The sequence below is a fragment of the Vanellus vanellus genome, assembly GCF_965231255.1.
Source record: "Vanellus vanellus genome assembly, chromosome: 17".
In the NCBI taxonomy this organism is placed as follows: Eukaryota; Metazoa; Chordata; class Aves; order Charadriiformes; family Charadriidae; genus Vanellus; species Vanellus vanellus.
Window position 1 is genome coordinate 14,700,788 of NC_138922.1, and position 24,777 is coordinate 14,725,564.

At 60.1% G+C, this 24,777-nt stretch overlaps 1 protein-coding gene across 1 annotated transcript; it reads right to left on the minus strand.

The window, feature by feature from the left end:
- Positions 1 to 409: 409 nt before the first annotated feature.
- Positions 410 to 20,681, minus strand: ENPP7 (ectonucleotide pyrophosphatase/phosphodiesterase 7; the record flags this gene model as incomplete). Its single annotated transcript, XM_082492324.1, has 10 exons — positions 410 to 498; positions 1,998 to 2,211; positions 2,831 to 3,451; positions 4,340 to 4,485; positions 6,225 to 6,480; positions 9,636 to 9,801; positions 15,084 to 15,334; positions 16,418 to 16,718; positions 17,509 to 17,698; positions 20,558 to 20,681. 10 exons carry the CDS (start codon positions 20,679 to 20,681, stop codon positions 410 to 412), a joined length of 2,358 nt encoding a protein of 785 aa, XP_082348450.1.
- Between the last annotated feature and the right edge of the window lie 4,096 nt (positions 20,682 to 24,777).

The window sequence follows — 24,777 nt, forward strand, 5'->3', positions numbered from 1 at the left end:
TCGTGCAGCCACATGCAGCCACACACAGAGCCACAAGCAATGAAGCATTCACACACTTCCCCCTCTTGATGCTCACTCAGCTGCTCCCCAGCCTCAGCCGCACGCAGCGGCTGGGCGGCAGGGGACGGTTTGGCAGTGGCGGGCAGGAGAGAGGTCCAGCCCTTCTTTCTGGCCCGGCAAACGCCCCTGGGCAGTGTCGATGCTGACCCCGGCGGGAAACATCCAGCGTCCCTCTGCTTGGGGTGCAAAGGGTCCGTTGTGCCCTGTGGGGGCCAACGCACAGCATGGGGTTTCACGGACGGACAAAACCCGGAGTGGCCAAGGGCAAAGAGGGCACGGTCCGGCCCGGACAAGAGCACTTCCCGGGGTACCCCGCACATCCTGAGAGTCAGTTACCTCTGGGGGGGCGTTAGAGCATTCCTCCCCAGCATCCCAGAACGAGAGCGATTCCCAGCATCACCGGCAGCTTTTTGGCGGGAGCGCGCGGAGCACTGGAACCTGCAGTGAGGAGGAGGTGGGTGTGAGGTTGGTGCCGGTCCCCCTTCGGCTGCGGTACCGGGGCGCTTCTGCGGGGAGTTTGGCACCCACAGCCGCCCGTTCTGCCCCCCGTGGGGTGACGCTTTGTGGCCTCAGCACCTCCGGGCGCCCCCGCTCCGGTGTCGGGGGCGGTCCCGCGCCCTTCCAGGGACACTCCGGGGGTCGCCACCCTCGGGGGGACACCGGCGGCGGACACCGGCGGCTGCGGTTGACGGGGTCGGACCCGCGGCCCCCGGCCCGGTCCCCGCCGGTGCCCCGGAGCCGCCGGGCGGTGGCGGGCGGTGGCCGCCAGGTGTCGCTGTTCCCGCGGGAATCCCGCCGCCGCCGCGCGCTGCCGGTGCCCGCGCGCCCCAACCGGAGAGGGGGGAGGCGGGGGGGGAGGGGGGGGGGGCGGGGGATGAGCCCGAGGGACCGGTGAGGGGACGGCTGCGCCGCCGCGCTCGGAGTTGCGGGCAAAGGATCCGCGTCCGAGGGGCGACCGGTGCCGAGCGGCGTTCCCGGGGGCGTTCCCGGGACCGGCGCTGTTTAACGGCTTTGTCGGCGACATGGACGGGGGGATGGAGGGCGCCCTCCGCACATCTGGCGGCGACACCGAGCTGTGCGGGGCGGTCAGCACGCCGGAGGGGAGGGACCGGGACAGGCGGGAGAGGTGGGTCTGTGCCAACCCCACGGGGTTCAACGCGGCCAAGTGCAGAGTGCCGCACGTGGGTCGGGGCAGTCCCACGCACAAGTGCAGACCGAGGGGAGAACGGATGGAGAGCAGTCCTGGGGAGAAGGACCTGGGGGTGCTGGGGGGGAAAGCCCAGCCATGAGCCGGCAATGTGCGCTCACTGCCCAGCGAGCCCCCGGCACCCCGGGCTGCATCCCCCGCAGCGTGGCCAGCGGGGCGAGGGGGGGTTGTGCCCCTCTGCTGCGCTCTGCTCTGCTCTGGGGAGACCCCCCCGCAGTGCTGCCTCCAGCTCGGGGGGTCCCAGCGCAGGAGAGACATGGACCTGCTGGAACAGGGCCAGAGGAGGCCCCGGAGCTGCTGGGAGGGCTGGAGCCCCTCTGCCGGGAGAACAGAGTGGGAGAGGTGAGGGGGGTCAGCCTGGAGAAGAGAAGGCTCCGGGGAGACCTCAGAGCCCCTTCCAGTGCCTAAAGGGGCTCCAGGAGAGCTGGGGAGGGACTTGTTACAAGGGCATGGAGTGATAGGACGAGGGGGAATGGCTTCAAACTGGAAGAGGGGAGATTGAGATGAGATATGAGGAAGAAATTCTTCCCTGTGCGGGCAGTGAGCCCCCGGCGCAGGGTGCCCCGAGAAGCTGTGGCTGCCCCATCCCCGGAGGTGTTCAAGGCCGGGTTGGACGGGGCTGGGAGCGACCTGGGCTGGGGGGAGGTGGCCCTGCCCAGGGCGGGGGGGGGGACTGGATGGGCTTTAAGGTCCCTTCCAACCCAAACCACACTATGACTCTATGACTCACGCAGCATGGGCTTCATGATCTCCAGGGAGCCATCGTGGCGCTCAGGGATGATGCCCAGGAGCTCGCAGAGGAGGGCGTAGACATTGACGCTTTCAAAGGGCTCAACCACCAGTCCCTGCTTGAAGGCCGGTCCCACGGCGCGGAAGATGGTTTTCATGTTCATGTCCTCATTGTCAAAACCATGTTCCCCTTTATTGAACTGGACCTTGTATCTCTGAAATGGTGAGAGAGGATGTGAGTGCCCAAACCCTTCAGCCCCTCCCAGCACGGCCCCAGGAGGCAGCAGGGACCGAAGGAGCAGCACTGCTGGATGCCTCCACCTCTCCTGCACGTGGCTCTCACGTGTCACGTTCTGCAGCCACAGGATTTAACAGTCTGTTTGGTTTCTTTGGGTTTTGAGGTTGATCTAATGATGTTAAACTTTGCAGAAGTGGAGGGTGCTGCCTAGACACAGCTCTCAAGCACTTAAGCCTTGCAAATTCCCTCCTTAAACATCATCACATCCACATTTTGCTGTATTGAGGAGCTTCACAATGGGAAGCTGCCTGCTGGCCTTGACTTTGGGTCTTCCCTTAATGCCAGGCTTGGAGAGGATCCTGCAACTGATACTCTGTGTTCATGCAAGTCCTGCTCTGAGACTTCTGGACCTTTTATGTTCTGAACAGCAGAGAAGGTCTTTACACAAAGAGCTGGAATTTCTGTCTGTTTGTAGGGAGCCCGATCAACATGAAGGTGTAAAGCTGGGTAGGTACTGGGGTGCCATGAGAAGGACAGGAGGAGGAGAAAGGCAGATCCCCAAAAGACTGTAAGATATGTCTGCGCATACGTCTTACCCCATGGATCACATATCCTGGATCACCGTACAGCAGGAGCGGGGTGATCCGGGGATGGTTGGCGTAGTGGAATCTCCTCGGAAACTCTGCTTTCTTGTACACATGTAATTTTGGGTGGGCGTTTTTCAGGACTGAATACACATGCTCTAATTTTCCTTCTTTTGGCACCAGTAGTCCATTTGGTCCATAATCTAAGAGCTCGAACTGGATATCTCGGAACGTGAAGTTATTTATTGCCCCGATGTGAATCTCGTTGGTCTTTACGACAGTCTCCATGCCATGGTCAGACGTGATGATGAGGTTGAGGTTTGATTCCAGGCCACTTTCCTGGATACGCTGCCTCAAGTAACCAATGGTTCTGTCTACCTGCTTGATCATGTTTTTTCTCTGCGTGGATTCAGGGCCGTACTTGTGTCCTGCTGAGTCCGGCTCACCGAAGTAGAGGGCGATGAAGTCGAGCTTGTTCACCGTGAACCATTCCATGGCGGTGTCGATGTTTATTCTCCAGTTGGTTTCATTGCTGTAGTTGAACACGGGGGACTCCACCAACTTCATATTCACTGCTTCTCCTTGATACTTTGCTTTTCCTCCAGGGAAATGGATAGAGCCTGTCTTTAAACCCTGTTAGTGGAGACATTGCATAAACTCACCTGAACTCGCTCTGCAGCATCTCTCCATCTGTCGGTGCAACCACCTACTAATGCAGTTAGTTTGTTCAGCCCCCTAATGTCTACCTCTGCCTCTAATGAGGTTTGCATGCTCTTTGCCAATTAAAAGTGATTAATTGAAAGCACTGCCCTTCCTAGAACTCCTGCAAGTTGGTTTTCTCACTGCGTTAATAACAACAGTTATAACTTTGGAAAGAGCGACCCGTTTGTACCTTGCATGGACCCTGCGGCTCTTGGCCATCAAGACATCAGGTGTGCTTTACTCCAGTCATATAAGCACTCACCCGAAGTCAATGGGGCCGATTTGGCAGGTAAATACAGGCAAAGGCACGTGTCTTGGGCCAGGTCTCAGGGGCTGTCTCAAAGCCAGATCCAAAGCCTGCTGGGGTCTAGGAAAGCCTTGCTGTGGTCCCCAGTGAAGAGGGGACCAGCCCCTGACGCGGCCGCCCAGAGGGTCCGGGCTGAGGCTGCAGAAATGAGGTTTGTGCCGTGGAGCGTATGAAACCCCGGGCTTGTGATGCTCCCGAGCGACCTGGCCGAGGTTTCTTTAAACAGGAAAAGGATAACCTGCTTTACTACTGCCTTAATAAAGCTGAAATGCATCTATTATTTTTTGCTGTTTTTAATAGAATGATCGTAATTATTCCTGCTGGCGTCTGGGGATTTCTTTTTTCTTTCTTTTTTTTTTTTTTTTTGCCGGTCTAATTAGCCTGTCGTTTGCAGCGAGGATGTTAGCTCATGGCCACTAGAGATCGTGGCTTGCCCGTAGCTTTTCCTACACGGTCGCAGGCGGGAGCCGCCTGTGCCGGGGCTGTGCCAGGGAAGCGGCCGCCGCACTTGCCTGTCTCTGTGCGGTGATCCAGATGGGCAGGCTGCCGTTGTCCCACCAGCTGTCCACGCCTTGCGTGCTGTAGTAGGGCAGCTTCAAACCCGTGCTGGTGTTGAACCACATGTTGTGGATCACCCCGTGGTTCTCCAGGTATCTCCCTGTCAGGGGAGAGGGATGCGGCGGGGCTGAGCCGGGCTGCGGCCAGGGGGGTCTCGCCCCCGCGCTGGGCAACAGAGCTTCTGCCTTCGCACCCCGTCCCAGCTCGCCCTTTGCCTCTGCTCTGCCTCCTCCCTCCCCCTGCCGCGTACAAAGAGGGGTTCCCGGGGCAGGGAATGAGATGCTGGGGGGGATGCCGGCTCCTCGCCAGGACCCCGAGCCGGGGCACCCTCATCCCCGGAGGTGCGGTTCCTCCTGCCCTTCTCGGCGCAGCCGGGGGTCACCGTTATCCTGCATTTAACTGATCGCTTTGGTGTTTGGCTTTCTCTGTTGTTCTCAACCCCAGAGGTCAGCAAGCAGCAGAAATCCCCATTAGAAATGAGAGACTTGTGCTATTTTTATTATTCTGGTCCTGAAGACTGCGCAGTTACTTCTGCGCGATATCCCCATCCTCCCTTGTATTGACAATGCCTCCCTGCCTTCTCTCGTCAGCAGATTTCATTAGCATGTTCCACTCTTTTATGCCAAGGTTATTAATTAAAATCTTAAATAAGATTGGCTCCAAAATCGATTCCTCGGGAATTCCCCTGTTGCCCTCCCTCCAGCTTGACAATCTCCTCTCAGCATCACCTGCTGCCCTCTCCCTGTAGCCCGTTACTTCCCCACATTACAGATTTTGTACTAATCTTCATCTTCTCCATCTTAACTAATGATTTCCCGTGTGGCGCTGTATCAAGTACATTACTGAAGTCCAGAAAGATTAAATTTAGTGCATCTCCCTTGTCTAAAAAATCATTTGTCTTATCAAAGGAGGCTATCGGGCTGGCCTGCTGCTATTTGCCTTTGATAAATACAGGTTCGGTTCTGTCCTTTGTGCAGCTATTGCCTTGTCCCTTGCTGATGGGGAAATCTAGATTAGGAGAATATTGTATGGAATATTATTTTGTGTTTGTGCCTTTTAAATTATATTTGCGTATTTGCAATGTTGTGTTATACTCAAATATGTGCACAGATTAGACGCTATCGGTATTTGGCACCTGTGCAATATAAATAATACAGGTATGCTAATAAAAACAAAGGGAGGAACTGGAGCGAGACACTGATTTGTGCCAGAGTCACTAAAGTAAATGAAGCCTTAGGCCACACGAACTGTACTTTAATCTTTGTTTTATGACTACAGTAGATAGGGAAGTGTAAGCAAACTTTAACTACAGGCAGTCCCGTAACAAAAGAGTAGGAAATGTCTCACGACACAAACAAAAAGGCGCCTGGAGGCTGCGAGAGCGAACAGAAGGGAAGACCCCAGACTCCGCAAACAGGACTGGATGAGCAGAAGCGCCGTCGGGAAATCAGGCGACCTATAGAGACTATAGATCCAGCAACAACCAGCAGGCACCCAGCTCGAGCCGCGTGCGTTAGGAATAACTACACCCGCAAGAGTTGATCTGATCAAGCGGGACTCGGGGACCAGCCCTGTCGGGTGCCCTCTGCGCAATTCCTGCCGTGGTCTGGGGGGCGGCTGCATTATTCCTGTGACGTCTGCTGCTATTGACCTGTGACAAGTGCAGGCTCAGCTCTATCGCTTTCTGCAACTGCTTCCAAAATACAGCTATTCTAAAGCTTTGCGTGCCGCTGAGGCTGGACGGCTGCTTGACTTCGTTTCCTTCACTGCTGCATAAGCCCTCGATCTGCCCTTCCCCAGCCCGCGCTGCTCCGCCTGCTCGCGGCCGGTGGGACTCACCCGTCAGCAGCGTGAAGTGGCACGGGCTGGTGATGGTGATAAAGGCGGGAGTCATGTACCGCGCCTTCACCCCCTCCGCAGCCATAGCGTCGAGGTTGGGGGTGTCCACGTCCTGGTCGTAGTTCCACCGAAAGCCATCGAAGGACACCAGGAGGACTTTGATGCGGTTGGGCACCTGCTGCACGGGGATGCAGCTCGCTAAAGAGACGGCAGTGAATACAAAGCACAGCGAAGCGAGCATCTTCATGCCCTTGTGCTGGAATAGCCCAGATGTGCGGAGAGCTCACATTAATACCTGCGGGATGGGACTAAGGTCAGGTGTTATCTAATCTCGCAGTTGCTGATCAGGTTCATGGCCTCAGCCAGCACTTAGTATCCGAATGAGCCACTCTGTTTTTTGTCTGATTAAAGTAGATTAGCTTAGATTTCCTTCTGAGTCAAACACCAAATGTGCCCTCTCCATCAGTGCCGTTGGGTGCAACTTTAGCGCTCAGGAATGGGAAGAACAGCCCGTGTGGCAGGAGGCTGCCTTCCGCAGGCGGCCCGTGTGAAACCCGCCTCCCCGCCGCCCCGTGCCCCCGCCGCCGTCCTTCACCCCGTGCTGGCTCCCTGCCATCTGTCCTCTCCGCACTCCTCGCTTTGGGTGCTCTGCTCTTTGGTCAGTAGTTCACCTTCAAAAGGCAGCTCACCCCCTCCCAGGGCCACTCGTCTGCCTCAGGAGAGGTGCTCAGAGCCTCAGAAAGGAGCTCGGGTTTACCCGGGGTCCTCGAGTGAGGCTTTGTGGAGGTACACGCTGGGGAAGGAGGCTCCTTCCCGGATCCTGGCTGTGCCAACGACCCCCAGAGATGCTGCAGAGGGCGAGTGTGGCTCTGAAGCCCCCGTGTCCCACGAGCCAGCTCTGCTGCTCGGGCTCTGCTGCTCGCCGCGGGTGACACTCATCCGCTCGTGCGCTGCTGAGCTTCGCCATGTCAGCATCCCATTTTATCAATATCTGCTTTTTTTTATGACTTCTCTGGGGTTTAATCGTTGCTGATGACTCATTTCTCAGCAAAACTGAGTTTAAGGATTTTGTAGACTCAGGTAACAGAGGTTGCCTGGGTTCCCCAGGGTCTGAACTCTCAACCTTTGTGTCTTTGCTGATCTCCCTCTGCTTGGGTTCCAGATTTATTCCTTGGTGCTTCCTAACTGCCCAGCCATCCCCCTCCCTCGCGGAGCAGAGCCGTCTCCGCTGGTTTCTGCGGCCCTCTCTGGGCTCATTCCTTGGCGTTTCTGCCCCGGGGCTGAGCTGGGCAGATGAATCTCACGCGTGTGCCATGGTTCGTCTTTCCTGGCCTGTGACAGTCTCTTTGCAGATCTGAGCATTCCCGAGTGTTCCTGTCTGGACCGATTCCTCAGGGTGCATCAACATCCGAGTCTCCTCTTCCCCTGTGCTTGTTGTGTTTCCCGGGTGTGACACGGGATATTCGTGCAAAGACGCTGCAAGAGGTTTGAGCAATCCCACCAGGGACCTCACGGCCGACACAAGCCAGGAGCGCAGCCCTGGGCGCTTTCGCTGCAGGCTAAGGCGAGCCCAAGCCCCAGTGGGACGGAGCCCACGCTGAGCCCCGAGCCCACCCTCCTCCTGCTGGTGGAGGGCATGGGGTGGGTGTTGGTCTGATGGCAGACCCAGGGGAAATGCCTTCGCTGGGAGCTGGGGCTGTGCTGGGCTCTGTGGGGCTCTGTGGGGCTCTGTGGGGCTGTGTGGGGTGTGCGGGGCCATGTGGGGCTGTGTGGGGCTGTGCGGGGCCATGTGGGGCTGTGTGGGGCTGTGTGGGGTGTGCGGGGCCATGCGGGGCCGTGCGGGGCTGTGCTGGGTGCTGTGATGCCAGAGGCTGCTGGTGGGACCGGTGCACCCTGGGTTTGGCCGGGCTGGAGCGGAGCGGTGGTTCCATTGGTGTCCCGTCTGCCCCTTCCAGTAGCTGCTGCGTGTCTGGAGAGCAGCGGGAGAGGAGCCGCTGGCCGGGCAGCCCGCCGTGCCAGCCCCGGCACTGCAGTTCACTCAGGGAACTGTTCTGTTATCAGCGTTTGCTGCCCTGGGTCCGATAGCATCCTTTCAGCAAGGACAGAGGGGCCTGGCAGGCCCTGAGGGTTTAAAGGGCTCCTATGATAAAGACGTTGTCGCTTACTAAGCTCAGGGCAATTCCTAAATATTCAGCACGTTGTTCTGAGGTGGGTCGGTAAGTCCCCGTGCCATTGGTAACAGCACAGGGGAAGGTCCCGATAAGTTATCGTGCTCTTCGGCTCCACTGGGAGGGAAGAGGCTAGATAGAAGGAAGCACTGCTCTAATCTCAGAGGAATATTTAATAACAGGAGAGTTTCAAGGCACATCTTGATATTTAGTATCTGGGGAGCACGAGGCACAGATAAAGAACACCACCTTTGGCCACGCTGCCCGGGGACGCTCTTCATCTCCAGTGAAAAAGGCTGATGCAGTTGATCTCGCTCCAGCGGCGCTCATCCCAGGAGCAGACGCGTCCGAGGGGCCGTGGCTGCGCTGGGGCCGCCGTGGCCCTGCTGGGCACCCTCCGGATGGTGGGCCCCTTGCTGAGGGCGCTGACCCTGCACCTTTGGAAGCAGTCGTGAGAACGCGCAACGAGCTGTGCTCTGACGGTGCGAGTCCCACCACTGCATTGGGGAAGATGGTCCCTGCAAAGGCGCATTGGGGACGACTCTCTTCCCACGCTTGTGTGCCAATTAACTCGGTGAAGACAGATGAAGGGGCTGGAAAATAGAAATCACGAGCACAGAGGAGTCACCCGCCAGTGGAACTGCTCTGTTTGTCCGAAACGCGCCGCGTGGGCGCCCGGCCTCTTTCCAGCCTTTGGACGAAGCGCTGTGCCGAGCGCCCCTCGGGCAGAACCGCAGCTCCCCTGCGGCGTGCCAACCCCCGCGGGCAGCGCCGGGGTCTGGGCTGGGGGGAGCGGTTTGGTCAGGCGGGCAGCGGCCGGGCGGTTTTCCTTTTTTATTTTTCATTTTTAGATGGAAAGTCCAATTGCAAATTTCTCAGGGGTGCCACAAATTTCAGCCAGGAGTGTCACACCAGGGCAGTCACCCAGCTTCGCGGGGCACGTGTCCGCGGGGACCCGTGACCGGCATGGCCTGAGCTGCTCCCTGGGGCTGGGGTTCAGGAGCCGGGCGATGCCCTGGCAGGGCGCCGCAGAGGACACTGGCTCCAGGGGGAGGGGGCTTGGGGGACGCTTTATAAAAGCCCTCCACACCCCTGAGAGCCCTTTTGGTGCTGCTCGGCCTGAGCACGGAGGGTGGGAGCGCTGGGAGGTGGAGGGACGGCAGAGACCCGGGGCTGAGCCACCTCTGGGGAGGCAGGATGGGTGCAGGGTCTGCGGGGGGCGGCTGCTTCCCCCGGTGCTTGCCGGGGTGTTGGCGGGCAGGATGGCTGCGTGGGGCACGGCGTAGAGGATGAGTCGATGGAAATGAAGTAGGTGTTCTTCTTTGGCTCGCCTCGCTGTCCTGCCTGGAGTAGCTCTGCTCCGTAGACCAGTCGCGCTGTCCCAGCGGTTGTGGCGTTGCGTATGCAGTCTGTTGGAAAGAGGGCGAAGGAATGAAAAAGGGAAGAGAGAAGGTGGCCGGGAGAGTGAGGAGAGACTTGAAGAAAGCGGCTGGAGGTGCCCTGGTTTGCTCTTTATGCTACGCCTGTCTCCATCAGTTTGGTGCAGCTCAGGCGTGTGGCAAATGTCTGCGGTGCTCCTCTTGGCTCCAGCGCACGGCCGCCTGCGCAGCCAGGGCGCACCAGATAAGCACCGGCGTCACGAGGCAGAGCGGGCACCCGCTTTTGCTCACACCCGCTGCTGTCCGGGGACGGTCACCACCGTCTGGGGGTGGCCAAGCTGCTTTACCCCAGGTGTGGCCAAGGAACTGGGATGCAGGTGAAGAAAGTGCTGATAATGGCCTCAAAGTCAGGAGCAGAGGGGCAGCGACAGTGTGCTGCGTGAAATCAAAAGCCGGGAGCAGCCCCGGCCGTAGCCTGAGCCCTGAGGAGGAGGGAGGGAGGAGGGTGCTCCAGCCAAGCAGCTCGTGAAGGCTGGAGAGGAACATAATGAAGTTCATCACGGGCAAGTGTAGGGTCCTGCACCTGGGGAGGAATAACCCCCTGCACTGGGACAGGTCAGGGGGTGATGTGCTGGAGAGCAGCTCTGTGGAAAGGGACCTGGGAGTCCTGGGGGACAACAGGATGACCACGAGCCAGCAATGTGCCCTGGTGGCCAAGAAGGCCAATGGCATCCTGGGGGGGGGATCAAGAAGAGTGTGGCCAGCAGGTGGAGGGAGGTCATCCTCCCCCTCTGCTCTGCTCTGCCCTGGGGAGGCCACATCTGGAGCGCTGTGTCCAGTACGGGGCTCCCCGGGTCAAGAAGGACAGGGAACTGCTGGAGAGGGTCCGGCAAAGGGCTGCGGAGATGCTCAGGGGACCGGAGCACCTCTCTGATGAGGAGAGCTGAGAGCCCCGGGGCTGTTCGGCCCGGGGAGGGGAAGGCTGAGAGGGGGTCTCATCAATGCTGATCAATATCTGAAGGGCGGTGGCGAGAGGACGGGGCCAGACTGGTTTCAGCAGTGCCCGGCGATGGGGCAGGAGGTAACGGGGACAGACTGGAACACGGCAGATTCCGTCTGAACATGGGCAATACCCCACACCGCGGTCGGGGGAGGGTGTGGGGGGGCTGTTCCCGGGACCCCCCGGGAGGGCCCCCCCGCGGCGCGGCCGTGCGCGGGCACCACCGCCAGGCGGCGCTGTTCAGCCGCCGGCGGGGGGGGTCGGGGGAGCGCGGGGGGTCCGCGCTGTCCCCAATCGGGGCGCGGGGGGGGGGTGTGAGGGTGTGTGTGGATGTGTGTGTGTGTGTGTGTGTGTGTGTCCTGGAGGCTGCGGGGTAGCAGCGGCGGGTCCTGCAGTAGCCCGGGGGGGGCAGATGGCCGGGGACCCCCTCGGGAGGGTTTGCGATGGGCAGGGGGGTGGTGGGAGAGGAGGTGGGGACCCTCCCCGCAATGTCGTGTGTGTGTGTGTGTGTGTGTGTGTGTGTGTCCGGTCTGGGTGTCGCCTGGTTTTCTGTTGCCAGCCGGGACAGGCAATGTGCCCCCCACCCCAGTGCTTGCCCCCCAAAGCGGCGCTGAGCACAGCCGTGTTGGGTCCGGAGGAACGTGTGGGAGGGAGGGAGAGGTGAGGAGGGGGATGAGCTGGTCAGATCTACCCACGGTCAGCGCTCGAGTCTGAGAAGGGGCAGGTGACGCGGTGCTGGGACCCCCCAGCCCATGCCTGGGTCACAGGGCAGCCGTCCCCCTTGGGGTGCAGGGTCTGGGAAGGGGGACAGTGACAGGAGCGTGTCTTTCATAGCCCGTGGTGACAGGATCCAGTGATGTGTGGGATGGAGCGTGTGTCCTGTGCCCCGGGAGGGCCAGGAGCAGCCTCCTGGGGTCAGGGAAATGATTTCAGTCCCGGTGGGAGAAGGGAGCCCACCCCCTGGGAGGGACCTCAGGGGACAGCCGCTTTTCTCCTCTTCACAGGCACATATAGAAACTCTGCCTGAAGCACAACCCCGGGCTCTGATGCTCTGGAGACATCACTAGCGGTGTGCCTGGTCCCCAAAGGCCCTCCTGCACGGAGATCGGTGCGTTCCCCGCTGGCTCGGCTCGGGTCAGGCTCTGGCCACCAGGTCTCAGCAAGAGCGGTCAGGGGAGCAGCAGCGGTCAGGATGGAGGGCGACAGCCTCGGAGGAAAGGTGAGGGGAGCAGGGAGCTGGAGCAGCTGGAGGTCGCGCTGGGCTGGCGGAGCCGGGTGTTTGGTGGAGGCCAGGGCAGGGTCTGGGTGCCAGGGCTGAGTCAGCCGCAGCGCTGTCAGCGAGACCTGCAGGATGTGCCCCCTCGCCGCCTGGGGCTGTCTGCCTTCCCCGGCGCTAAATGTGCTCATGGGTTGAAAATCAAGACTCTCTCCTGAGGAAGCCCCGTGTGCGGTGACTCAGCTGTGCGCCGGCACCACCCGGACGGGCTCCAGAGCGCGCTGGGTCTCGGGGGGCACCAGGGCATCTCTCAAGGTCGGGGCCTGGGCAAGCCCTGACTCGGCAGGAGCTCTGTTTTCCTGGGCTGGTGCAACGCCTTCTTGGGAGGGTGACCTCTTTGCCATCCAGTTTGCACTTCTTCCATGTGGTGGCCCTCGGGGAGCAATCCGGCACAGCGCTCAAGGTGAGGAGAGGGGCAAAGGGACGAAAGCAGTGAGGAAAACAGCCCGGAAGCCGTCCTTTCTCCGAGGAGGCAGCTGTCAGCCGGGCAGCGTGGGTGCGAGTGAGGCTTTGCGTGTCTCCTGCTCTGGGTGACGTCCCCAGAGTGCCCACGGCCCCCCCCCCTCCCCCCCCCCCGGGCTGAGTCCCACAGCAGCGACCGACACCTGAAGTTCACTGCAGCCTTTGGTCCGCAGGAGAACGGCCCGTGGCTAAAGCCTTGGCTCTTGCTCTCCACAGCCAAGTGATGTCCCTGCGTGATGATGATGATGAGGGGCTTGAGTCCCTTCTCTTCCCTGCCAGCACCGGTCCCATCCCCTCTCGCGCCCTTATCGCTGTTACTGAATACTCACGTCTGGTCCAGAGTCAGTGGTGCTTCTCAGGGCTCAGCACGAGGCTTTTCAGCAGGCCGTGGCCCGGGCTCCTCTTCCTGCTCCCGGTTGGGCGTCTGAGCCCCAGGAGCGGGGCAGGGTCAGCCCTGTCTCGTGGCTGCAGCCCGGCTCTGCCCTCCACCCGGGACGCTGCCGCTGCTGCTCAGCGAAACCCGCTATCGACCGCTCCACCAGAGCCCCGGGCTCTTCCTCAGCTTTCTGAGCTAATGGCTGTGTCTGCCTCCCATTGATCCTCAGCTGCAGAGCCCATTGATTAAGTACATTTCTTATTACACTGAATGGTATTTTACTCCTTTCTGTGCTTACCTTGTGCCAGATGCTCACCCTGTGCTCCTGCCTGACAAGGAGGAGAATTCCTCTGGGCCGAGAAACGTCCCTCCCCTGTGCTGCCCTGCTCTCCCCCCCTCAGCCACCACCCCTGCCCTCTCCCTCTGCCTGACTGGCCTTCCTCCTGCTTTCCCTGCCTGCCTCTTCCCCCTGGGCCGGGGCAATCCCTCCGCCTTCTCTCTTCCTGTTCTTTGCCCCTCAGTCCCCGCCGCCATGCCCTCCTTGCAGGTCTGATTTTCTCCCAAGCAAAGCAATGAGGCAGCCGCGGTTCCCAACGCTTCAGGAGGGCTGCGAGCCGCCTGGGACAGCCTGTCCTGTACGCTGCCCCTGCGCGGCTCCCGCTGCCCCGCGCCAATGCCCCCGCTGGGCTGCCAGGGACCTCGCGCTGAACTCCTTTCCAACCCGGTGGTGCCTCCGTCCCTGCTGCTCCCCGCAGCGCCCCTCCAGCTGGGCAGAGCCCACCACCCGCAGGGCTGTCCTGCCTCGCTGGAGTGGTCATCGCCTTTCTGGAGCATCTTGGCTGTCTGGGGTGCAGCTCTTACCAGGAGTGTTCTGGATGATGTCTTATGGGCTGCATCCTTGGGAGGCTGCAGGTTTCTCTCGCGGTTACTCCCTGGGGCTGGTGCCAGGCGAAGGGGAGGAGATGGGTCGGCGAGTCAGCTGCCGTCACCCACTTGGGGCACAACCATCTCCCTGTAGGGTTCACTCTAACTTTTCTGCGGCACAAGGTGGCTGTCAGCCCCGCAGCTGGAGCAGCCCTGTCCTGCGCTGCTGGCCCCACCAGCAGCCACCAGCCAGGGCGAGAGGCACCAGCCGGGGCATGGTGTTCTCCTTCGCTTCCCCCCCACAAACACCTTCGTGCTCAGCACGCGCTGCGTGTTGCCTCGCTCTGTGCCTCACCTCCTTTCAACTCTCTTGCATGCATCATTCAAAAGCCATAACATTATTGGGCATGAAATATTTACTTAACTGAGCTTTTTGCAAATATCCCCCTCCATTATTTTTCCTCCTTTTGGGAGCAGACACTGCTTCTCCTGTGCTCTCAAATGGCTTCTCTTAAATAATACAACAAGAACATATGAACACCCAGTAGCCTTTTTCTTTCTCTTGAAATACCCATAAATATAACGGTGTCACCAACCCATTACAGCTACCCCAGGACCATGGCTCGGGAACACCCACCAGCGCCGGCCCAGCCTGCGCAATCACCTTGCTGCTGGAAGGGGGACAGACAGGGAAGGCGCTTAGGGAGGGAGTGTAAATACATGAGGAGATCTGACATGATGCAGAGTATTAATATTAATTAAGAAATGTTCCTTTCAGAAGGGGCGTCTGAAGCTTAGCAGAGGGAGTACAGGACTGAGCGCTCCCAGTCTGCTCCCAGCTAGGATGCTGGGCCAACTGCTCGGAACAAAATTTCCTACAGCAGCTGAGCGGCTCGTCCCTGGGAGGCCAGCCTGAGGCACGGGGGTGCTGAGGGACGCTCCCCACCGCAGGCAGCAGGATGTGCAGTCCTCGACAGCTCGTAGAGAACAGGATAAAGTTCTTCAGGACATTGAGAATGCCAGAAAGGGCGGATGTTTTTCTCAGAAGTGCATGTGTGTGGGGGTGGTGAGCACGGTCTCCCCGTGTATGAAGGCATCCGGCTGCACATCCACAGCTTTCCGTGCCGTGGACTGGTGCTTGGGTAATGGGTGGCTCTTCCCACAGAGGGTGCTGTGGGGAGACCCCTGTCAGGGGCCCGACTGTGGGCCGTGCTGTGCCCCGTCTGGGGCTCCAGCTCCCAGGCGTGGGGTGTGCTGTACCCAGCGTGGGGCTCCTCGGGCATGGGGGTATTCCCTGGATGTGCTCCCTGGGCACGAGGCCTGTTGGGCCTCACCGTGGGGGTCCGCCCCCGGCTGTGGGGTGGGCGCGGCGCGGGGCGCGCCCGTGGGTCCGGCGGCCGCCGGCGCTGTCCGTGGTGCTGACTGCGGCGCCCGGGGCCGCTGCGCGCTCCCGCTGCGCGCTCCCGCTGTTACTCCCTATTGATTCCCCCGTTTCTATCAATACGGGCTCAGAGGCGTCATCCTCCCCTACCACCCCCCGAAGGAGAGGAGGTCGCGGGGGCAGGCGGAGCGGCCGCCCCCGGCCCTGCCGGGAAGGCGTGGCGGATCTCTGCAGGTCTGGCCGAATGTTGGTGTGGTGCTGGGGCTCTTTTTCCCCTCTGGGAAGGGGTAAAGTCATCTCAGAGGGAGGAAAAACTGCAAACAGCAGGAAAAAGCCACACAGAGAACACCACTGCAGTAAGGAAAAAAAAAAAAAAATGAAAGGACCCTGATCCCTTATACGTGTGTTGTCATTGTCCTCATGGGCTCTGCGCCTCCGGGATCTCACTGCCTATAAGGAAACAAGTAGTTAAATCAAATGTGTTGGGAGGAGGACACGGGGGTGTACCTGATGTTGTGTCCCCCATCCAGGAGAGCGGGGCTAGGGAGCTGTGAATGGAATACCTCGTCTGCCTGCACCCATCTCGTTTGCTGGCCACTGTCAGTAGTAGTTGGGATAGTTTAAATCCAAATCTGATCAGGCAGAGTTGTGGGAGAATCTTACAGTGTGAGTGGCTGGGTGGCAAAATGGCAGATGAATGCTGCCGACTCCAACTAATACAGATGAGAACGTATCCTTAACTACAAAACTATGAAGCTGGCCTTTAATTTAATATTTCCTACTCAAGAAAAGAGACCTCGCAGTCACTGTGGGTAGTTCTATGAAAATGTCATCTCAGTGCCCAGTGTCAGTCAAATAAGGAAAATTGCTTGTTAGTAGTCATTAGGAACGAGACTGAAAACAAAACAGGCAGCAGCATTATGCCAAGGTATAATACGCTGTGTCGCAGTGCAAATGCTGTGTGCGGTTTTGGTTGCCCAATCACAAAAAGGAGGTAGTTGAACTAGAAGGGTAAAGAAAAGGATGACGAGGCTGATCAAAGGCACAGAACAGCTTCTGTGTGAGAAGAGACTAATAAATTAGGACTCTCTTGGTTAGAAGAGAGACAACAGAGGTGATATGGGATAGAGTTCTATAAATTCAGGAGTGGTATAAAGGTGAGTAATAGGAAACGGATATTCACTATTTCTCATAAATAGGCGGCATCAAATGAAACACTTGGGCAACAGGTTTAAAACATAAATGAAGAAAAGGATTTTATTTTTTTTTCATGCAGTGCTTAATTACGCTGTCAAACTCGGCACCACAGGGCGGTTTGGGGCCCCACAGCCCCTGGTTCAGGAAGCAGTTAGACACGTTCGTGGAAGTTGGGTGCATGAGCAGCTGTTGTGTGCGGGATGCAGACGCAAGGCCCGGCACAAGGAGTGCTCTGCTGTTGACGGGCAGGTCGGGCGGTGAGAGGAGCCTGCCCGGCACGTGGCTGCAGCCCGTGGTGTGCCCTGCAGCCAGCCCGGCCTCCCCTTCCTCTGCCAGCGTGGAAGGGTTGGACGCGCGGGCTGGGCACGGCCCCACGGGCGGTGGGGAGGAGCTGGGGAGCAGAGACAGGTTCTGGAGCGGCTCTGACCCGCGGTGCGTAGCCCGGGCCAGGCTATGGCAGCTCAGCGCACGCGGCCGTTGCTGCTCTGTCGTTCCCTCTCCTGCGGTAACCTGCTGCGACCACCCCTGGCCCTGCCCGGGCTTAGCTGGCCACGGCGTCAGCTAGCCACGGCTTGGGACGTGCCTTTGTGTCGCCGAGGACCGTTTAAGTGTTTCCCTGTTACAGCCAAACGAGCAGACCTTTCCCTGTAATGCCGGCAAATCCCTGTTCCTGAGGAGCCGTTAATTGATTTCCCTTTCCATCGCGCCTCCCCTGCCTGTGGCTGTGCTGACACCCGCCTGCCCGCGCTCCCCCTGCCCGCGCTCCCCCTGCCTGCGCTGCCCGTCAGTGCCCGCGACAGGCAGATCCTGAAATTATTGATAAACACTCATTGGGGCTGGAGCCTGGGAAATTGCCAGCAACCCCAGCGGATTTCTCTCTTGCCAGCATCATTTTTCTTGATGACAGCATGTTCCGAAGTTTGTCGGGGAGGGGGCAGGGCCTCCTGGTAACTTTTTTTTTTTTTTTTTCAGTTTTATGCATCGGTTGTTTTAAAAGATCCCTGCGTAAAAGGAGAGAGGAGAGGCTCAGGAGCTAGCGCCTGCGGTTATCTCTGCCCTCCAGCCCGTCCCCAGAGGACGGGATTCTGCTCTGAGCTTTGCCTGTGTCCCCCCTCGCGGGTCAGCCCCGCTCTGCCGTCCCCCTCAGCGCCTCTCCAGGCTCAGGACTTCTGGATCCCAACGTGATGGATCCCTGTTTCTTCCTCCGAACCCTCCGCTCCCGCAGGCCGTTACCCCGTGTCACGGCGCGCACGCGGGCGAGGGCGCCGGGCCGCGGTGTGAGCAGGGAAAGGAGCCCGCGCGGGCGCCGCAGCTGGAGCCAGGGCTGTCCCGGCCGAGGAGCCCGGCTGTCGGAAGGGCTGGCAGCCTGCCCTGCCCGGAGAGCACAACCCAACTGGGTGACCCGCCATGGCCGGTCCCCGCCAGCCCGGCGCAGTTTGGCCCGGGGAGTGCCCTGTGCCCGGCTGACGCAGCGCATACAAACGCGGGCGGTGCGCCGGGTCTCTCGCTGTTGCTCTTTCTGGAGCTTGCAGCATTTTTCTCTCTGCTAGGTCTGCTAATTAGAGGGAGGTTGTGGATCAGGAACAGAGGGAAACGTCCTTCTGTGGTTCTGGCGCTAGAAATAATTGAGCCATTTTTCACCTATGGCCAATCTAATTCTGTCCACATCTTGATTTTTCTCTTAATAGCTTGGGGATACTGTTGGCAGCCGTGGGATTCGCAGCCATGTCCAAAGCTTTTCAGTAATCGCCTGGATTTCATGCTCTCTCGCTAACTGGTTGCTGGTGGTTTCTTAGTTTTTGCCTAAGCTCCTCCGGGGATGGGAAAGGAGCTAATTTAAAGCCAAGCTGCGGTCGCCTTTGAACCGATTTTCCTCAGTCCCTCTCCTAGGGCAGCGCTGCAGGACAGGGCGCCCGGTGCGGCTCCTCCGCAGTCAGGAGCCGTCGCTCAGGTCTGGTTCCCGTCCCTGTCCTGCCCTGCCCTGGCACAGGCAGCGTTCCTGCCTCTGTCTGTCCGGGCAGGGGCTCCCGTCACCCTCAGGGGTGCCCCGGACCCTCCCCTTCGCGCACAGGGCACGTCCCATGGTGGGCGATGACGGGTAGCGGCTCCGTGGGGTGCCGTGGGGTGGGAAGCAGCCCCGGTCTGCGCTCCCCGGGGTCGGTCCCGCGCTGGGGCGGTGCGGGTGGGGGCTGCGGGGAGTGGGGCTCCCCCCGCTGGTCGGGGCGCGGGGTCAGCAGCGACCTGCGCACGGGGCATCGCCGCCCGCGCGGGGTGGCTCCGCAGCAGCGGCTGCTCTTGCTCTGCGCCTAATGAGCGCGTTCCTGCACACCCCGGCGCTCCCAAACCAGCAAACACCCCATTACAGTTGTCATGGAAATTAGAAAGTGTGGCTGCTTGAGTTTCCTCAGCGCAGGGCTCCGTGTTCCCAGCGGTTCCTGCATCAGAGAGCCTCTCGCCGCCCCGGTGCTGGAGCAGCTCTCCTGAGGTGGCCGAGGCTCTGCGGGCACCCACCGCTCCCCCCAGCACTGGTGCTGGGGCCGGTGCCGCGATTTGGCGTGTCAGCTGCCGGGCAGCCCGGGAAAGTGAAGATGTTCACAGCGAACTGAAAGGTGTGATTCATCAACGCTGGTCCCCAGAGGCTCGGGGCCTGTCAGGCACCAAAAAATCCCATACATCACGGGGGGAAGCTGCTGCCTCTCTTTTTTTCTTTTTTTTTCTTTTTTCTTTTTTTCTTTTTTCTTTTTTTCTTTTTTTCTTTTTTTTCTTTTTTTCTCTTTTTCCATTTTGTTTTTCTGAGTGCCATAGTGCTGTGAGGCAAACGGTGGGGCAGGAGAGGGGCAGCAGCGTGAGAGGTGGCCCTGGGCATGGGAGGTTTCGGCTGATGGGCTGCGGGGACTGACGGACGCAGCTCGCCTCCCCGTGCGTTATGGAAATCTCTCCCCTTCGCCCGCGCGTTTGGAGGTGGGGAGGCTGCGGCACGAGGGAGGAGGTCTCCAGCCTCCGCGCAAGTGAAGGGGCTCAGACATCTTCCCCAGCTGCACTCTGTCCTCCGCGTTTGTCCCTCTGTCTGCCCGTACACGTGTGCATGCATCTGTCTGCAGATTTGATTGTTTTCTTCTTTATAACATTTTCTTTTTCCAATGTTTATGGGCCATGGGATTGGAAGTGAAGCATCTACTTAATTGCTGTCAGGCAAGGAAACGGGTTATAAAGCTGCCAAGGGAAAAAATAGATCACACTGGGGTAAATGCGGGGGAGCAGGGCTGATGTAAGGAGGAGGGGGAGGAAGGCTGAGGGGTGGGAAGAGACGGAGAGGGGAGAAAGAACCGGAGGGGAGGGGCAGGCAGCAAAGGGAGCTGGCTTGGGAAGGGATGTGGGGGGCTCTCCCTGCCCCCAGGCTCAAATGGCATCTTCTGTGCCGGGCACCTTTGCTGGCACCGAGGGGTGAAACGCTTCCCAGAAGGGAAGGGTCTGTGCTGGGAACACCCCGGGGCTGGGGCAGCTCCTCCCCACGGTGCTCTCCTGCCTTGCAACACCACCGCTCCTCTACTCCCGCACTTCCAGACATGTCCTGACACCGCTGAGCGTGCGAGTGCCCGCGCTGGGGCGGCGGGAGTGAGGACGGCCGAGCGCGTGGCCATGCAGGGCTGTGCCGGGGCGCGAGCCGACCTGTCCGCCTCCCTCGGGGCTCTGCCCGTGGCCCCCAGGACGGCCGCCTTCGCCTCCCTCGTGCTGCGAGCGGGGCTGCCGGGGTGCTTTGTGCAGAGGGGAAATCCGGGAGAAGGCAGCCCTCCCCATCCTCATCCTCCTCATCCTCCCCATCCTCCTCATCTTCCCAGTCCTCCCCATCCTCCCCATCCTCCTCATCTTCCCAGTCCTCCCCATCCTCCCCATCCTCCTCATCCTCCCCATCTCCTCATCCTCCCCATCTCCTCATCCTCCCCATCCTCCTCATCCTCCCCATCCTCCTCATCTTCCCAGTCCTCCCCATCCTCCCCATCCTCCTCATCCTCCCCATCTCCTCATCCTCCCCATCTCCTCATCCTCCCCATCCTCCTCATCCTCCCCATCCTCCTCATCTTCCCAGTCCTCCCCATCCTCCCCATCCTCCCCATCCTCCCCATCGCCGGAGCCTCCTGGCTGCTGCCGCTCCAGTTCCAGGCTCTTAGCTTGCAACTCTCTTCATCTGCATCACTTTCTTGTTTCCTTCATTATTTCCCCCCGTCTAACCCTCCACCATGTCATCTTCATTGCACGGCTCCTCCCTCTCCCCGTTCACCACATTACTGCAGCAAGGACTCACTTTCCCATCTTTTAGTCTCAGTGCCATACATAAAAGCGCTGTGATGGCCATGGCGTGATAGCAAAGACAGAACTTAATTTCACAGCATTTTCATATAATACTCCATAAAACTGAACAAATTTGCTGGAGTCCAAATCCATCTCATTATGCAGAGTCATTGAAAGGGAGGCTTTTACATTCTGGGACTGAGTGCTCGACGAGGGGATGGTACAGAAGAAGAGAAAAATAATTAATTAGGTGCTGCTCTGGATCTTTGATCCTGCTTCGCAAGGCACATTAAGCAAAATGCCTGGCTCATGAATAAATGCTGCACGGAGTCCTGTTTTTCTGACCCCGCTCAGAACATTTTCAGCGAGTCTGAGGTGTATGTGGGGAGATCCCCGGCCGGAGTCTGTGCCCCAGGAGCAGGGCAGGGAGACGGGGCAGGGCAGGGAGGAGGAGGAGGAGACGGGCAGGACATCTCCCCGGGGCAGGAGCAGTGGGCTGCAGTGACAGCCCCACTGGCAGGGTTACAGAAAGCAAAGCGCAGCTGCAATGCCCTGGCAGTGTGCTGGGGATCGGGATGGGATGAAGGAGCTTCCAGCTTCCCCGGAGCTCTGCTGAGGTCCCTGCTACCCCCAGTGCTCCCAGAGGTCCTGCCCGGCGCACCCAGGGCCGTAGCCCTGCCCTGCCGGGGGAGGCTTCCAGGCGAAGAGCCGTACCCGCAGCAGTCTGGGGATGGTGCGATGTCTCAGGGTCCCGACAGCGATCCCCCCCCCCCCCTTTACATTTCAATTTATTCTCTGTGCACAGCCGCAGTCAGTCTCTCAGTGTTTGTAAGTGAGCTTGGGGTTCATTTGGGGTTTGTGTTTTTTGAGTGATGTGATTTGTGAGCGGTAAGGATGGAGGATGCAGCCGAGCCAGACGGCGAGTGGGCTCGGGGTGCACCAGGCGAAGGGGTGCCGGGGCAGGGGCTGCGCTCCGAGCCCTCGGCTGAGCTGGGAACGAGCTGGGAAGGGCTCTCTCCACCGTGCCGGTCACTTGGCCAGAACAGATGATTAGACCGGGCAGTGCTAACCCGGGCAGGGGAGCGGGAAGCCTCAGGGAAGCCTTACAGCTTGGCTTTATTTGCCAGCATCCCCCGATGCCCTGGCATGGGACCGAGCGCCGGCCGGGGCTGCCGTGCCCTGCTCAATGGGCACTGCTGCTGCCCCGTGGCAGGGCGGCGCGGTGCGCTCGGGGGCGGCCGCGGTGCCGGGAAGGGGGATTAAAAATGCACCAGCAAAGCAATCCTGCAGAGGAGAGAGCTCGCTTCACCTCGCGCTGTTAATTAATCTCCGAGCCAATAAGGATGCTCTCATCTGGTCTTTACTTAATCCATAACCCAGAAATCCTCAAATTATGTCATTTGTTCAATACAGATGAAATTAATTACTCTGGGAAATAGGCAACAAGTTGCATTTCTGATGCCCCTTATTGCATAATCAAATCTACGAAGTGCTTTCCGTGCAGCCGCAGCGGCAGCGGGGGATTGCCTGCAGCAGGCATGAAATACCGAGCGGCACCCGCCGTAAATCTGGCACGGTGCTGACTCTTACAGGAAGGCGATGGCCGAGCGAGGCCGGGGCGTCTCTGCAGGAGTGCCGGCGGTGCAGCGAGGGCAGCGCGGCCGCCGCTCTCCCCGCCCAGCAGAGCCGCCGAAGAACCTGCACCGAGGGCTTCGCTGCCCGCCTCGGCCCCGCTGCTCCCTCCTGCGCCTGCCGCCAGCCTCCCGCTTATTTATTACCTCTTTTTGGCATCACGGATAGAGCCTGCGGGGCTTCCTGCGGGATCCAGCCCCCCCGAGCCTGCCCCCCTCCCCCGGGGCTCTGCAGGACGAGTCCCTCCGCCTGGTGGCTCTGAGGAGGCGAGGGGAAGGTGCTCAGGGTGGATCGGGAGAGCTGGCCGCAGAACGGCAGCGATTTACTCTTCATTGGAGTTATCGTGGGGAGGGAGAGCTGGGGCGTGCGCGGCAGCGGCTGCGGCAGCGCGGCAGGGGTGGGAGCAGGGTGCCGGCCCCGTGGGTGCTCTCCCCCGTGGGTGCTCTCCCCCGTGGGTGCCCTCCCCCGTGGGTGCCGGCCGTGCAGCCCGGGGGGCCTCTGCTTTGCTGGGGGGGGGCGGGGGGTCACGGTACGGAGGGGGGGGCAGGTGAGGCATTGCCTTTCTGCCAGGAGGGCGGGAGTGGCGGTATCCCCACGGCCAGCCCCACGTGCTGCCTCCCCTGCCTTCACCCCCCGGCGCGGGGGCTGCCCTGGGCACGGGCTGGCTTTGCCCGTGCCGGTCCCCCCCTTCTGCTGCCGCCCCTGCCCTTCACCCTGGGCTCAGATGGGGCCTCTTTAATCGCCTGCTTGACAAACCGGGGCACACCATAAAGCGCTCCGGCGAGCCACGGCAGCCGTCGGCTGGTTGCCCCCTCGCTGGCTGCCCACCTGCGTGCCCGCGGTGAAACATCCCAGCGCCACAACTGGGAGCGGCCCTGGCACGGCAGGAACCAGTGCCCACGCCAGCCATCACCCACGTCCCCAACACCTCCGAAATCCCCCCTGAGAGGGGGCTGCAGCCTGGAAATGAGCCCTTCCATCCCTGCTCCTCCTGAGCGGTTCTCCCCTGCGCTGGGAAAACCCTCAGAGGTTTCTGCTGGAGCCTGTTGTGGGGGAGCCCGCGTGCTCCAGCACAGCTAGAGATCTTGTAGAGAGCACTAAAGACCGTTCCCAAAGGCATAAGAACACAATTTGCAGCCCAAGCGCGCTGCCTCCTCCCGCGGCTCAGCTGCAGAACGCTGCTCTGGCGTCTGAGCTGCCGCACGGCTCCGGGGGTCGGCAGAGCATCAGCCCCGGAAAGGCTTAATTAGGGAATGGGCTCTCGCAGCGGGACGATTCCCAGGCTGGGCTGCCCCCACCGAGCCCCCCCCCCCCCCTTTTCTGGGGGTCCACGGGGAGGCGTCTGGGGAGCCCCAACCCTTCCTGGGGGGATGGTTTTGGTGGGTCAGTTTTCTGGAGGGAAAAATTTCCTGTAAGCTGTTAAGGCAGGTACCGGCTTACAGACGACTAACGTGTTAAGAGCTGTTGTAACAAAAAAATCCATACTAGCTGTTTGCTAAAATGGCAGTAATGAATTGAAAAATATTACAAGCTGATCAAGGCAGCGATTCCGAGGCATGTTGGGGCCCTCAGCCCGGCTCGGCGGCTCGCCCGGGTCACCAGGCACAGTAAAATCTATTCGGAGAAGATAGAAATGTAATTTCTCTCTGCCCTATCAATTTAAATAAATTAACTATTAGATTAGCTGCACTTAAAACAAAACAAGAAATCAATCCCACCAGCCTCGGCTGCTATTAAACTACGTTTTGCCCCACTAAATCTGTAATTGCCAAAGGTCCCCGTGGAAGGGGAGCAGCCCACCGCGAGGTGCTGCTGGGGGGCTCGGGCTGCGCTCCCGGGGTGGGAGGGAGGTGCGGGGGCAGCGGCCGGGGGGGACGGACCGACTGCTGGCCCCGAGCTCTCCCGCCCCTGCCAGAGCAGCGGAGCCTGAGATAACGCCCGGGCGAGCTCCCGCCATGCCTGGGCTCAGCCGGGCAGCCCGGTCCCAGCCCGGGAGAGGCGCTGAGGTCAGGGCTGGCTGCTGGGGTGTCCCCTGCGCGTTCCTGGGGACTGCCACCTCAGAAGCGCTTAAAGCCCCAGGGCAGGTGGTTTGGTTTGATGTGTGATCCCAGTGCATCCTCCACCCCGGGTTTGCTTCTCCCAGTGGGTTAGCAGAGCCGGAGCCCTGCCCAGAGAGTGCTGAGCCAGGGTGCAGGCAGCCCATCAGGCAGAGAGGGATGGAGGCAGGGATGGAGGCAGGAGGCAGGGATGGGGGCAGGGATGGAGGCAGGGATGCAGGCAGGGATGTGGGATGCAGGCAGGGATGCAGGCAGGGATGTGGGATGGAGGCAGGGATGGAGGCAGGAGGCAGGGATGAGGGCAGGGATGGAGGCAGGGATGCAGGCAGGGATGTGGGATGCAGGCAGGGATGCAGGCAGGGATGTGGGATGGAGGCAGGGATGGAGGCAGGGATGGAGGCAGGGATGTGGGATGGAGGCAGGGATGGAGGCAGGGATGCAGGCAGGCATTCCCGCAGGGAGCTGGGGAGG